The sequence below is a fragment of the Schistocerca serialis genome, chromosome 10, assembly GCF_023864345.2.
Source record: "Schistocerca serialis cubense isolate TAMUIC-IGC-003099 chromosome 10, iqSchSeri2.2, whole genome shotgun sequence".
NCBI classification, from domain to species: domain Eukaryota; kingdom Metazoa; phylum Arthropoda; class Insecta; order Orthoptera; family Acrididae; genus Schistocerca; species Schistocerca serialis.
In genome coordinates, this window is record NC_064647.1 from 166,096,759 (window position 1) to 166,112,197 (window position 15,439).

General features: G+C 42.2%; 1 protein-coding gene across 8 annotated transcripts in view; it reads left to right on the plus strand.

The window, feature by feature from the left end:
• LOC126424880 (zinc finger protein 501-like) overlaps positions 1 to 15,439 on the plus strand; it is a 141,071-nt gene that overhangs the window by 81,493 nt on the left and 44,139 nt on the right. For 7 of the 8 annotated variants that reach the window (XM_050087710.1, XM_050087711.1, XM_050087709.1 and 4 more), the window contains one exon: positions 5,150 to 5,199. The exons of the other annotated variant lie outside the window; for it this stretch is intronic. In XM_050087710.1, coding sequence (XP_049943667.1) covers positions 5,150 to 5,199 — 50 coding nt within the window. The remainder of the gene's footprint in view (positions 1 to 5,149; positions 5,200 to 15,439) is intronic. 8 annotated transcript variants of the gene reach the window in all.

Genomic DNA, 15,439 nt, shown 5'->3' on the forward strand with positions numbered 1-15,439 from the left:
GTCTGCAAACCACTGTGAAGTGGATGGCAGAGGATATGTCTCATTGTATCAGTTATTAGGATTTCTTCCTGTTCCATTCACATATGGAACATGAGAAGAATTATTTACACGCAGTTTTTTCGAAATTTTTCCGAATTTCCCCACCCTTTAATGTGTTTTGATGGCAACACAACCACTTAACCTTTGTGCACATCGTTGTCTGCCAACCCAAGTTCACCACAGGATCAACATAGCCCAGCTTTAACCAACACTTTTTCGCCTTTTTTCACACCAGATCTCCAGTTGCTTTCTAGTTCACCTTTATCTCTCCCCATATATTTTTATTTTCATTTTCATTTCAGCCTCATGTTACACTTTCCACCTTCTAATACCATGTCACCCTCACAACACTCCCACAACGACCCCATTAAGTTTTATTTACATTCCCTCCGCAAACATGCCTTCGCCCTAGCCAGGTTACGCTCCCTTCTCAGGTTTGTCTGACATTTGTCATTACACCCAAAGGCCTCCATCTCTGGCTGCAACCCTTCTTTCCATCAGTCTCTATACCAATTCCAAACTGAACAATCCATTGCCCTCACCCACCTAATCCTTCACCTACACATCAACTCAGCCAATGAACACACCCGTCAACTCCTATCCTTAATAAAAGTGCTCAATCTTTCCTCTCCCACATCCACACTGGCTATTCAGAGCATCCTCCTACAGGCCAACCGCAAATTAGAACAGCATGCCATCCTCCACCTCAAAAAACTGTCCAATCTCCTGGTTTCCCACCTCCGGAAAGGCAACTCACTGACCCTTCACAACCTTTTCAACAAACCTCAACCTCCTCTCATTGCACACAAACCCAGTCTCTCCCATCTACTCAATCTCCCACTTCCAGCTCCACTCCCTCGAAAACCTCAAAATTCCAATCAACACAATCTGGAACCACAACACCCTAATTCAGTAGTTAACCTTTCCTCCAAACCTCTCTCCCAATCTGAAACCTCTGTCCTATCCAAAGGCCTCACCTTCAGCCCCACTCCCAGATTCAACCAAACAGCCCTTGTCAAAGATTTACTGTCCTACACTCATACTCTCTGCTGAAAATATCACTTTGCCATGAAGAAAAATGATCCTAATCGTACTCCTAATGATACAAATCCCCAAGACACTATCCAAATTGAACCCTGCCTGGAACAGTTCCATCCTCCGTCACAGCAGGACCCACCTCCTCTTCCTCAAAATCACCCTCTCCAAACCTTCCAGGAATTTCTGACTTCCAGCCTTGCCTCTCAATCCTTCTTAAAAAACCTTAATCCTACTCCCAACATCACCACTGCTGAAGCTCAGGCTATCCGTGATCTGAAGGCTGATCGATCCATCGTCATTCTTCCGGCGGACAAGGGTTCCACAACCGTGGTACTTGATCGTTGGGAGTATGTGGCTGAGGGACTGCATCAGCTTTCAGACAACACCACATACAAAGTTTACCAAGGTAATCCCATTCCTGATATCCAGGCGGAGCTTCAAGGAATCCTCAGAACCTTAGGCCCCTTGCAAAACCTTTCACCTGGCTCCATCAACCTCCTGACCCCACCGACACCCCGCACCCCTACCTTCTACCTTCTTCCTAAAATTCACAAACTCAATCATCCGGGCCGCCCCATTGTAGCTGGTTACCAAGCCCCCACAGAACGTATCTCTGCCTACATAGATCAACACCTTCAACCCATTACATGCAGTCTCCCATCCTTCATCAAAGACACCAACCACTTTCTTGAATGCCTGGAATCCTTACCCAATCTGTTACCCCCGGAAACCATCCTTGTAACCATTGGTGCCACTTCCTTATACACAAATATTCCGCACATCCAGGGCCTCGCTGCGATGGAGCACTTCCTTTCACGCCGATCACCTGCCACCCTACCTAAAACCTCTTTCCTCATTACCTTAGCCAGCTTCATCCTGACCCACAACTTCTTCACTTTTGAAGGCCAGATATACCAACAATTAAAGGGAACAGCCATGGGTACCAGGATGGCCCCCTCGTACGCCAACCTATTCATGGGTCTCTTAGAGGAAGCCTTCTTGGTTACCCAGGCCTGCCAACCCAAAGTTTGGTACAGATTTATTGATGACATCTTCATGATCTGGACTCACAGTGAAGAAGAACTCCAGAATTTCCTCTCCAACCTCAACTCCTTTGGTTCCATCAGATTCACCTGGTCCTACTCCAAATCCCATGCCACTTTCCTTCACGTTGACCTCCATCTGTCCAATGGCCAGCTTCACACGTCCGTCCACATCAATCCCACCAACAAGCAACAGTACCTCCATTATGACAGCTGCCACCCATTCCACATCAAACGGTCGCTTCCCTACAGCCTAGGTCTTCGTGGCAAATGAATCTGCTCCAGTCCGGAATCCCCGAGCCATTACACCAACAATGTGAAAACAGCTTTCACATCCCGCAACTACCCTCCCGACCTGGTACGGAAGCAAATAACCAGCGCCACTTCCTCATCCCCTCAAACCCAGAATCTCCCACAGAAGAACCACAAAAGTGCCCCACTTGTGACAGGATACATTCCGGGATTGGATCAGACTCTGAATGTGGCTCTCCAGCAGGGATATGATTTCCTCAAATCTTGCCCTGAAATGAGATCCATCCTTCATGAAATCCTTCCCACTCCACCAAGAGTGTCTTTCCACCATCCACCTAACCTTCGTAACCTCTTAGTTCATCCCTATGAAATCCCCAAACCACCTTCCCTACCCCTCTGGCTCCTACCCTTGTAACCGCCCCCGGTATAAAACCTGTCCCATGCACCCTCCCACCACCACCTACTCCAGTCCTGTAACCTGGAAGGTATACACGATCAAAGGCAGAGCCACGTGTGAAAGCATCCACGTGATTTACCAACTGACCTGCCTACACTGTGAAGCTTTCTATGTGGGAATGACCAGCAACAAACTGTCCATTCACATGAATGGACACAGGCAGACAGTGTTTGTTGGTAATGAGGATCACCCTGTGGCTAAACATGCCTTGGTGCACGGCCAGCACATCTTGGCACAGTGTTACACTGTCCGGGTTATCTGGATACTTCCCACTAACACCAACCTGTCAGAACTCCCGAGATGGGAACTTGCCCTTCAGTATATCCTCTCTTCTCGTTATTTGCCAGGCCTCAACCTCCACTAATTTCAAGTTGCTGCCGCTCATACCTCACCTGTCTTTCAACAACATCTTTGCCTCTGTACTTCTGCCTCGACTGACATCTCTGCCGAAACTCTTTGCCTTTACAAATGTCTGCTTGTGTCTGTGTATGTGCAGTTGGATATGGGTGTGTGTGCGAGTGTATACCTGTCCTTTTTTCCCCCTAAGGTAAATCTTTCCGCTACTGGGATTGGAATGACTCCTTACCCTCTCCCTTAAAACCCACATCCTTTTGTCTTTCCCTCTCCTTTCCTCTTTCCTGATGAAGCAACCGTTGGTTGCGAAAGCTGGAATTTTGTGTGTATGTTTGTGTTTGTTTGTGTGTCTATCGACCTGCCAGCGCTTTCATTTGGTAAGTCACATCATCTTTGTTTTTAGATATATTTTTCCCACATGGAATGTTTCCCTCTATTATATCCTGATCTGTATGTGAGTGATATATAGGCGATTATGGTGCATTCTTAGAGTCATCATTTAAAACCGGTTCTTGAAACTGTGGTAGTAGACTTTCTTGGGATAGTTTACGTCTTTCTAGAGTCTGGCAGTTCAGTTCTTTCAGTATTGCAGTGAAACTTTTCCATGGGTCAAACCAACCCGTGACTATTCATACTGTCCTCCTTCCTAGATGTTCGATATCTCCTGTTCATCCTATTTATTATGCATTCCACATATTTGAGCAATATTGTAGTATGGGTTACACAAGTGATTTGTGATCAATCTCCTTTGTAGACTGATTGCACTTCCCCAGTATTCTACCAATACACCAAAATCTACCATCTGCTTTACCCTTGACTCAGCCTATGTGATTATTCCATTACATATCCCTATAAAGTGTTACAGCCAGATATTTGTGTGAGCTGGCCAATTCCAGCAGTGACTAATTAATATTATAGTCACAGGATACTATGTTTTTTCATTTTGTGAAGTGTTCAATTTTACATTTCTACACATTTAAAGCAAGTTGTCAATCTTTGCACCACTTTGAAATCTTATTGAGATCTGACTGAATATGCAGTTTCTTTTGGATAGTACTTCATTATGGATACTGCATCATCTGCAAAAAAAAAATCTCAGGTTGCTATTAATATTGTCTACATGATCATTAATAAACAACATGAATAACAATGATCACAACACACTTCCCTGAGTCACATCTGAAGTGACTTCTACATCTGACAGTGACTCTCCATTCTAAATAACATGCTGCATCCTCCCTACCAGAGTCCTTAATCCAGTCACAAATTACATTTGATACCACATATGATCGTGCTTTTGACAGTAAGCGTAGGTATGATACTGAGTCAAATGTTTTTCACAAATCAGGAAATACTGCATCTACCTGCCTGCCTTGATCAAAGAGCTTTTAGTGTGTCATATGAGAAAGGTGTGAATCGGGTTTCACATGATCAATGTTTATGGAACCCATGCAGGCTGGCACAGAGGAGGTCATTCTGTAGGAGTTACCTCACTATGTGGGCTCAATGTATGTCCTAAGGTTGTACAACCAAATCGATGTCAAGTATATTGGCCCCTTCTTGTAGATGAGTTGGAGATACCTCATTATGTGAGCTCAATGTATGTTCTAAGCTTCAACAACCAAATAGTTGTCAGGATATTGGCCCCTTTTTGTAGATGGGTGTGACCTGTGCTTTTTTCCAAGCACTGGGCATAGCATTTTATTCCAAGGGATCTTCAATGGATTATATCTAGAAGAGGGACTGGGCTAATTCAGCCACAAATTCAATACAGAATCTGATATGGATTCCATTGGGCCCTGGGGCTGTGTTCGGTTTTAATAATTTCAGCTGTTCCGATAGAAATCATATCAGCTGTTGCATTGCATTGCAAATGGTCTGTGTTTGATTACCATACAATGGTGCTGGATCTATTATTATTATTATTATTATTATTATTATATTATTCTCTTAATCATTCTTTCAGGTGCTTGGACATGAAGTGGAATCAGCAAGCAGTGACAGTGAACCGGGAAGGTATTGTGCAGTTTTTTTTGTGTATCTACATTTTCATTTTGTGTGGGGTTAGTTTTGCAGCTTCATGCTGTAAGTGTTGCAGTAGAAAACAAGGCTGTACACTTGGTGCACAGAATACTGAATGCTAGCGACTGGTGCCCATAATGTTCACACATTGTGACACAACCAGCCAGGTACTCCTGTTCCATGAACAGCAAGCATGCCTGTAATTAATTAGTGTCTGTAGGATAGGGGAACATGTACAATTTGAAATTTCTGACACGAACCTCTGGAAAAATTGTGAATCTCTGTGAAACTCTTGAGGAGTAGGCATTGGACTCTGCAGGTTTTAAGCCTGTCATCGTTTAGACATACGTGGATAACACTTTTGTAGGACAGCTCCATGGTGAGGAGAAACTAGTCAGTTCTTGGACTATCTGAATTCTGTTCATGGGAACATCAAATTTACAATGGGGCTAGAAATGAACAGGTGCCTTCCTTTCTTCAATGTCTCTGTTCACTGTAAAACTGACAACACCGTGGGACATGGTGTCTTGTGCAAACTGACTAGTACAAGTTTTTCTTTACATGTGAGCGGGAAATCTGCCAAGACCAGTTGTTTTGCAATATACTTGTTTAAGGGCACATATGATTGCTGATAAGGACTATCTAAAGGGAGAACTCGAACACCTCAAATATGTTTTTGAAGATAATCTCTCTCCACCATGAAAGATCCAAAAGAATTTGTATCTACATTTTCATGTACATGACTACTCTGCAATTCACAGTGAAGTGCTCTTCATATTAAAATCAAAGGTGAGTACCCCACCTCAGGAAGCTGAAGAGGAAAGATTAAAGTCCGTAGTCTTCCTACTATTCATAGGGAATCTTTCTTCTAAAGTAGTTTGTATTCTATCTCAACATAGCGAAGGCTACTTTTCGGCCAGCACCAAAGATAGCCATGGCCATCGGCTCTATGAAGGATGACTCGATTCTAAGGATGGCAACCATATATAAGATTGTCTGTCTGTGAGGTTTACCAAATAGCAGATGCACTTTATGTTTAGTTCACAAACATAGTGTGGAACATCAACACTGTACTTGCCTGCTACAGTCTGATAAATATACTTTGACCGAGCATTGTATACAGGCAGCTGCTACAACTGACTGCAAAAACATCCAGATTGATACACCTGTTTCATGCTCCTGGGATTCAGTTTTCAGGGAAGCTATTGAAGTACATTTGAAAAATGATTTAATTAATCATGATGATGATTTTAGCTTGAAAAAAATATGGAGTCTGGTACAGGTAGTAGTTAGCTGTCACAGGCAACGGTACTATTCTCAGTTTGACCAGAATTGTGAAACAACATCTTTCACAGTGGGGTCACAGTAGCAAGTATCTCTGCCCCACATGGGCATTTCTTCCACAATGATTCACAGTGTATTTACATGCACTTGGCTCATTCTATCAGGATGAGGTGGACAAGAGCGCTTAACTGTCAGTCTTTCTGTTACACTCAGATGATGACTGAATGAAATATTAGCAGCAAACAAAATTTGGTTGCAACTAAATTCTGAAAGTGTTATGGATCTCAGGTAAAGCTGTTCATCCGTTGAGACCAGAAGATACATGAATAAATGTGGGTTGCACTATTCATAGTCTACTCATTTGTGAGTTAATTTTAATTGTTGCTGTATTTTAATGATAATTCATATCCACAAATCATATTCATAATCATCACATCTTTGGAATAGACAGGGTGTCTCTCCTAAAGGCCATCAGGCACATATTCTCTGGTGTTTTGGCAGATATTTACAGTTTTGTTTTTGCAATGTGTAGCTGGAGTCAGTCCAAGCAAATACTGCTCATCACATATTGCATGTGATGTGTCAGCAGAAAGCGTCACTTTGTGTCCCAGTGCAAACAGAATTATTTTTAAAACAGCATTTTATGTGCTCATTTGATACAGTGGTCCCAGTTTAGTCTAGTGCGATATTTATTTAGTCAATTTACACTTGTCAAAACAATCAGGGGTCAGTTGAGGTATCTAAGTTCTCAAGTATTGTCATTGGCAGAATGAACTAGAATGGTTGATGTTTTTCTTTTGGTTCTACAGAGTGGAGACAACAACATTATGGTAACCGAGATAGTGGTAATAATGGAAAGTTACTGCAGAGGTGTTGGTGTTGACTTGTGTTTACTCTATCAAACTACACAAGTACTTGGGTTCAGATAGCGTAGTGAGCTGGTTGTGCAATGCGACAACAACATGACTTACCCGAAGCTATGGCATGGAGAGCCATAGGACGGATGGAAGTGGGACAGACACAGAGGGAGGTGGCTGTAGGTACTGGAGTGTCCCAGAGTGCAATTTCCAGGACCTGGATGCGATTTCAGACAACAGGAACCATTAGGAGGAGGCAAGGCCAATGTTATCCATGGGTACCATCAGCAAGAAGTGAGCATTATCCATGGGTACCATCAGCAAGAAGTGAGCATTATCTCCAGTTAACAGCTGAATGCAACTCAGCTTCCACACACCCTCCAGGCATCAACAGGATGCGCAATATCAACACATACAGTCCAAAATTGCCTGTGGGAACGTGGCCTCTATGCATGGAGGCCTACAGTATGTGTCCCATTAAAACCATAACACCGTTGATCCCACTGAAACTGGATGGAGGAACATCAGGATTGGAGTCATAATGCATCGCGCCAGGTGCTGTTCACAGATGAGGCAAGATTTTGTGTTCAGCTGGACAATCGTAGTTCCCTCCTCTGGAGAGAACATGGAACTTGGAACAATCCTGCTTATGTGCAGGAAACAATACCATATCATAGTGGTGGATGAACAGTGTGGGCAGGAGTCAATTCTGGCCTATGTGCAGACCTCTATACCTGTTCAAAATGGCGCTTTGACTCCTCGGAGGTATAGAGACGAGATCCTTCGACCTTTTGTTGTGTCCTACACTGGTGCCATAGTAGATGCCTTCCCTCTGGCAGACGATAATGCTCGTCTCCACAGAACTACACTGGTGGACAACATGCTTGAAGCTGAGGGAATTGAATAAATGGAGTGGCCAGCTTGTTCAGCGGACTTAAACCTGGTTGAGCATATCTGGGACGCACTTGGCAGATGCATTGGAGCCAGACCAGCACCTCCTACAATGGTTGCAGAGCTGGATATTGTACTCATGGAAGAATGGTCAAATATCCCTCAACAGCTGATTGATAACCTCATACTGTCCGTGACACGCAGCTGTGTAACTGTACTGGCCGTCTGAGGTGATCACACGCTATATTAGAGGGCAATGAGAATGGCTGTTTCATTATTACGGTAGCCCCACAGTGCCTCGCTCTACATAAATGCCATGTAAACCTTGAGTAAAGAGTTGAGACAGCAAAATATTGTACTGTTTCACACACCAATTACAATTGTAACCGTGAATAAAATGTGTTATCATATGTCTATTGTGTTTGATATCTCACCTTATCCCCTAATTGTTTTGAGCAGTGTATATTAAAAGGGATGTTAAAAGATGAAGCATAATATGTTCTTCAGCAGTGGCTTGGTAGTGCTGCTGCACGGTGGTAGCAGTCAGTACAGGCCAGAACGGTGCTGTCGTTGCTGGTGTAGTGGTTATATATCACGATTTAGTGTTGCCATTAACACATATTGACAAAATAAATATCACACTAGACTGCTCTATTGATTGGACACACAAAATACCGCTTTAAATATCATTCTGTTTGTAATGGGAACAAGCGAATGCTTTCCAGCAATGAGCATTGTATGAAATACATGACGAACAGTATTTGTTTTGGCTCACTCCAGCTACACATTGCAAAAACAAAACTGCAGATATGTGGCAAAACACCAGAGAAAATGCACCAAATGACTCTTAGGAGAGACAGCCAATGTAAGTATATTCTGACCTGCTATGTGCAGTTGAAGATACGTGGCACTCAGTCCCTGTTCAGAAGGGTGAGCACAACATAAGAGACAGACCTTCAGTCTTGAAAAATAATCATTTGGAGTGTAGTTTTTTTTGGCCTTGATATTCACACAAAATCATCGAATCCATACGTGCCCACATCTCCCTTCAACCACCCGGGCACACATGATTGTTAACCTCTAAAACATAGTACACATGCTCAAAAGTCTATAGTATTTATATTATTATGCCCCCACATATTATGGACTGAGCATATATATTTGACAGCTTGATATAATACCCTTTAGAATGATTGTGACCATTTGGAAGACTGAGCAAGGTGGCGCAGTGGTCAGCACACTGGACTCGCATTCAGGACGACGACGGTTCAATCCTGCGTCCGGCCATCCTGATCTGGGTGTTCCGTGATTTCCCTAAATTGCTTCAGGCAAATGCTGGGATGGTTCTTTTGACAGGGCACGGCCGACTTCCTTTCCCATCCTTCTCTAATTCGATGAGACCGATGACCTCGCTGTTTGGTCTCTTCCCCTAAATCAACTCAACTCAACCCAACCCAACCACATGAAAGCAACTTTATCGTTTGTGAAGCACAAGCATTGTCAGTTAAGGCAAAGAAATGAGAAGGTTGGTGAATGGAGATTGCTTTGGAAAATCTGTAGCTTTTCTTCCATTTATTGGTGATATTTCTTTCAAGTTAGCCAGAATCCTCCAGAAATTTCAGATTAAAGTGGTTTACTGCCCATTGTCTAAGATTCTGAACTCGTTGGATCATTTAAGGATGACTTGCATTTGCAGGAGACTGGAACTTAAAAAATACCTTAGCAGTGTGGTATAGCTTACGTAGGCCAGACCACAGACGCCATATAAGAATGTTGCGCTGAAGACCAGCACTGCACTCAGCTTTTACAGCTATTCAAGTCTATTATTGCTGAGTGTTGTATGGTTCAGTGGAATATGATAAAACAATAATTTTGGCCACAACAATGTCATTTTGGGACTCAGCTATTAAAGAATAAAATATGAATGACAGAGAATCTGATTAACTGTGATAGAAAAACACTTGATTAACCTACCTTAATGGTGACAAGCACTTTATTGTAAATACAAAAGTTACTATTTATATGTTCACTGATGTGAGAAACATTATCACTACCTCCTTAATACCTAGGTCCATAATAGCATGGATTTGACAAGTTCTTTATAGTTTTCTGCACTGGCTGCTCAATTTCTGTAAATTATGGTCTGGCGGTTTATGGGTGCAGAGCTGGCACCCAATAGCACTCCACATGTGTTCCATCAGATGAATTTTGTGGTGAAGATATCAGCGCGAGTTCACTATCGTGCTCCTCAAATGACACTAGCACAGTTCTGGCCTTGCAATTGTACTGCAGGAATATGCCATTGAAGTTCATTTTGTTCTATGCCAGCCACCATGTTTTGCTATTGTGTACATTCTTCCCGTGTGTAAAAATATATAAATAGTGAATATGTCTAACAGACATCACTTGTCAAACTTAGAGATTGAAGAACTCTTGAACAGTGGCTCAGAACTTGATCTTTCAGACGACATCGACGATTTTTCAGATGATGACGATGACTCACATGAGCTGGAGTGTGAAACCTGTGCTGCTGATAGAAAAGGTGGTAGTGAGTATGAAGAAGCTAATGCACAAGTTTCCATTAGTTGGGTTTCTCATTCAGTTCAACAGCCTGCCCTTCATAATGAATGGTGTCATTTTGATGTGCTCCCTGAATTTCCTATGTTTGAAGAAATGAGTGGAATTCAAGTTCCTCTCAATACATTGTGAACAGAACTATAGTGTTTGTTGCAATTTTTGATCACAGCATGTTCCTAAAAGTAAAGTCAGAGACAAATATATATGCTGCTGATACTATTTCTGAACTACTCCATCAGAACAGAATCAGACCAAAATCTTAATGGAAGAAATGGAGAGCAGTGAGGATAAGTGAAGTATACCAATTTTTTGCAACCGTTTTGCATGTGTGTGTTGTAAAGAAACCTAAACTTACGGATTATTGCTCTGAAGACCTTGTGCTTGCTTCACCATTTCCTTCTCAGCTAATGTCATGAGACAGATTTTTTGCCATATTCAGGATGCTGCATGTGAACAGTAATGTGCTATGGATACCTCAGAACCAAGCCATGACCCTTTGCATAAAACAAAATCTGTTTGGGACTTTTTCACAGAAGGATGCAGAAAAGTCTTATCCACTACGAAACCTGACTGTGGATGAAGCAATATGCCCTTTTCAAGGAAGAATTGGATTCTGTTTTCATGTGAAAGACAAACCAGAGAAATATGGCATAAAACTGTATGTTGTAAGTGACGCTCAAACAAGTTACATGTACAGTGCTGAAGTTTATACTGGAGAAAAAGGAAATTTTGAAAATTCTGTCAAATCCCTGCTGCTGAGGCTATGTTCCTCTTACTTGGGAAAAGGACATGTGGTACACATGGACAGAAGAACTATGGGACTGAAATACAATGGGAGTTGGAACTGCGATGAAGAACAGGATAGGCTTGCCTAGACACATAATAAATCAAAAACTAAAGAAAGGAGAAATGACATTTTGTCGCCAAGGACACATTATCTGCTTGAAATGCAAAGACAGACGTGATGTACACATGTTATCAACACAGCATAAGATGACTGGTTTGCTTGTCAGTGTAAAATCCGGGAGTGGATATGCTGAGGTAGTAAAGCCAGACGTTGTATTGGATTACAACTTGTCTAAAACAGGTGTTGGCAGAGGCGACCAGCTGATGAGTTACTATCACTTCCAGTGAAAGGCTGTAAAATGATGTAAAAAGATTTTCCTCCATATGTTTATGACGGCAGTTGTGAATGCCAACATTATTCACAATATCAAAACACCAAAAAAGTGTGCATTAGCAAATTTTATCTGTAAATTAGCAAAGCAGTTGGTTCAAAAAGGAGGAGTGGAACCAAATCAAGACACACTTTCTGCATCTGGAGTTTCAACTGCAAACAGACTCACAGCACATCATTTTCCTGAGAAACTGTGACCAACAGAAAAGAAAACAAACCCAGCTAGAAGATGCGAGGTGTGTTGGGAAGAAGGGAAAGCTGCAGAAAAGGTAGTGAGGAAAGATGGCAGATACTACTGTAAGCCATGTAACACAGGCCTTTGTGTTTCCAAGTGTTTTTAAAGATTTCATACCCAAGTGGAGTTCTCTAATTTTTTTAAACTGAGAAAAAACAGTTTACTTATAAATGAAACCTTTAGTATTTCCTGCTGACAAGTGATTTTCAATCAATAGCCTATACCATTCCCTATGACTTATGAAAATTCTGTCTACTTTGGGGAAAAGTAAAAATGCTGAAAAACTGTATCTTTAGAGTAATATCTACAAATCCCTGTATAATTTATTTGTGTTAAACGTATACATATTCATAAAGAGGAAGGAGGGAAGTGGATTAGTAAATTTATTAAAAAATGTCAATTGTAGCAAATTTCGTCAGGATCTGGTTATTAACTGGATTGCCGACCCAATAGACTCCAATGAGTTAATAATTCCCTCCCCGTATCAGTGATGCAGTGCATGCTTCGGGCTGTTTGGCTGGACTTCGGCGTATCCAGGTGTGACCATTGATGTGCTGTAATAGGAAACGTGATTCACCTGACCAGTTGACACACAGTGGACATCATCAGTGTGTATGTAGATACTGAAATTACACTTTGACATCTGCAAAGCTTTGAAGGTGACTCTGAGTAGCTTCATCTCCTTCATTCCTGTTATTGTTTTCTTTTGCTGTCTTTTATTTGGCATATTTACTTTGGAATTCTTCTTTGCACTCGTGGCAGTAGTTTGTTTATCCATCTACAATGATGAGTGCAGCTGCCATGCAAATGTGTGTATTGCAATAGTATTGGGTAGTTGTAATGCTGTAATAGAAGATGTTGACAACTTTTTTTTATGTTGGTTTCAATTGCTAGTAGTACAATTATTACTACAAAAATATATTTTGTAAGTATGCATCTACATTAAAAGAAAATTAAATTTCTTGGACTGACTAATTTCCTGCTAAAATACAGCAGTTGTATGACCTTGCTCTGATGTCACAGAACCCTAAACTATCTGTCATATGCTTTGGACCTTAAGACGTACATTTTCCGAAATGCCTCATTAACAAATAATGTTAAGTGAAAATTGTTTTCCCCAGATTTGAGAGCTCCAAAACCCGCATCTGGTGAATGCAAGTACAAATTTTTATTAGTCTTGGTTGTAAGAAATAGGCTTTCCATGATATCAGTCTCATTTGATATTGCCAAATTTCCATTGCCCTTCCTTTTAAAAGTGTTGAAAATTTCTGCAATACACAATACGCTGCTCTGCAAAACTGAAGGAAGATTTAGTACCATATCATATTAACTACTCAGTGGAAATGAATGAAAGGGTGGGAGCATGTTGCCAGTGATCTCCCAGTTCTTCACAGAATGCTGGACATCACATGACGTGACTATAATGCAAAATGGGGCCAGCACAAAACACGAGACAGTTAAAGGAATGAGGAAAAGACAGTGTGTGTCAGTTGACGAGCAGTTACAGTGCACTGTGGTGGTGTTCTTCATTACAAAATGGCCCAAATACAACATTTAGATGACATCAAACAGGGAAGAATTGTTGGAAAACTGGGAGAACAAGAAAGTGTGAAACATGTAACCCAGGAGTTTGGTATTGTGCACATCAATGTTTCACTTGCATGGCGAGCATTCCGAATCGCAGACACTGCTGACAGGAGAGGAAGAGGTTGACCATTGTCAACTTCAACAACAGATGGCAACTAGGTTGTGCAACAGGCAGGAATGGACCCCATATCAAATAAGGCATGCAGTTCCAACCATTGTAAGTAGGACTGCAAGGCTTCCAATCTCATGCTTCACAGTGGCTCAGTGTCCACATGGAGATGGCCTCTTTTCTCGATGATCAGTATATTGTGTTCCGTTGACACGTGTGCATCAACAGCACCATTTGTGATAGTGCCAAAGGCTTAGTGACTGGAGCAGTGAGGAGTGGGATCATATGCTCTTCTTGGATCAGAGCAGATACAGTCTGAGTAGTGATTCTGGACATACACTTGTACGGGGAGGAACGGGAACATACACTGAAGAGCCAAAGATACTGGTACACCTGCCTAATATTATGTAGAACCCCAGCGAGCATGCAGAAATGCTGCAACACTTTGTGACATTGACTCGACTAATGTCTGAGGTAGTGCTGGAGGGAATTGACACCATGAATCCTGCAGGGCTGTCCATAAAGCCATAAGAGTACAATGGGGTGGACATGTCTTCTGAACACCACGTTGCAAGGCATCCCGGACATGCTCAATAATGTTTATGTGTGGGGAGTTTGGTGGCCAGCAGAAGTGTTTAAACTCAGAAGAGTTTTCCTGGATCCCCTCTGTAGCAATTCTGGACATGTGGGGTGTTGCATTGTCCTGCTGTCTTGCTGGAATTGCCCAAGTCCATCGAAATGCACAACAGACATTAATGGATGCCGGTAATCAGGCAAGATGCTTACGTATATGTCACGTGTCAGAGCCATATTTAGGTGTATCAGGGGTCCTATATCACTCCAACTGCACACACCCCACATCATTACAAAGTCTCCGCCAGCTTGAACAGTCTCATGCTGACATGCAGGGTCCATGGATTCATGAGGTTGTCTCCATACTTGTACACATCCATCCACTCGATACAATTTAAAATGAGGCTCGTCCACCCAGGCAAAATGTTTCCAGTCATCAACAGTTCCAGTGTCAGTGTTGACTGGCCCAAGTGAGGCGTAAAGCTTTGTGTTGTGCAGTCGTTAAGGGTACACGAAGGGGCTGTCGCCTCTGAAAGCCCATATCAACGATGTTTCATTGAATGGTTAGCACGCTGACACTTGTTGATGCCCAAGCATTGTAATCTGCAGCAGCTGGCAGAAGGGTTGCGCTTCTGTCATGTTGAGCAATTCTCTTCAGTCGTCATTGATCCTGTTCTTGCAGGAATGTCGGAAACTTGGTGTTTTACCACATTCCTGATGATACACTCATGAAATGGTTGTAGGGGAAAATACTCACTTAATCACTACCTCGGAGATGTTGTATAGGATCGCTTGTGCGCTGAGTATAACACCATGTTCAGACTGACTTAAATCATGATAACCTGCCATTGTAGCAGCAGTAACTGATCTAACAACTGTGCCAGACACTTGTCATCTTATATAGGCATTGCCAACCACAGCTGCATATTCTGCCTGTTTACATA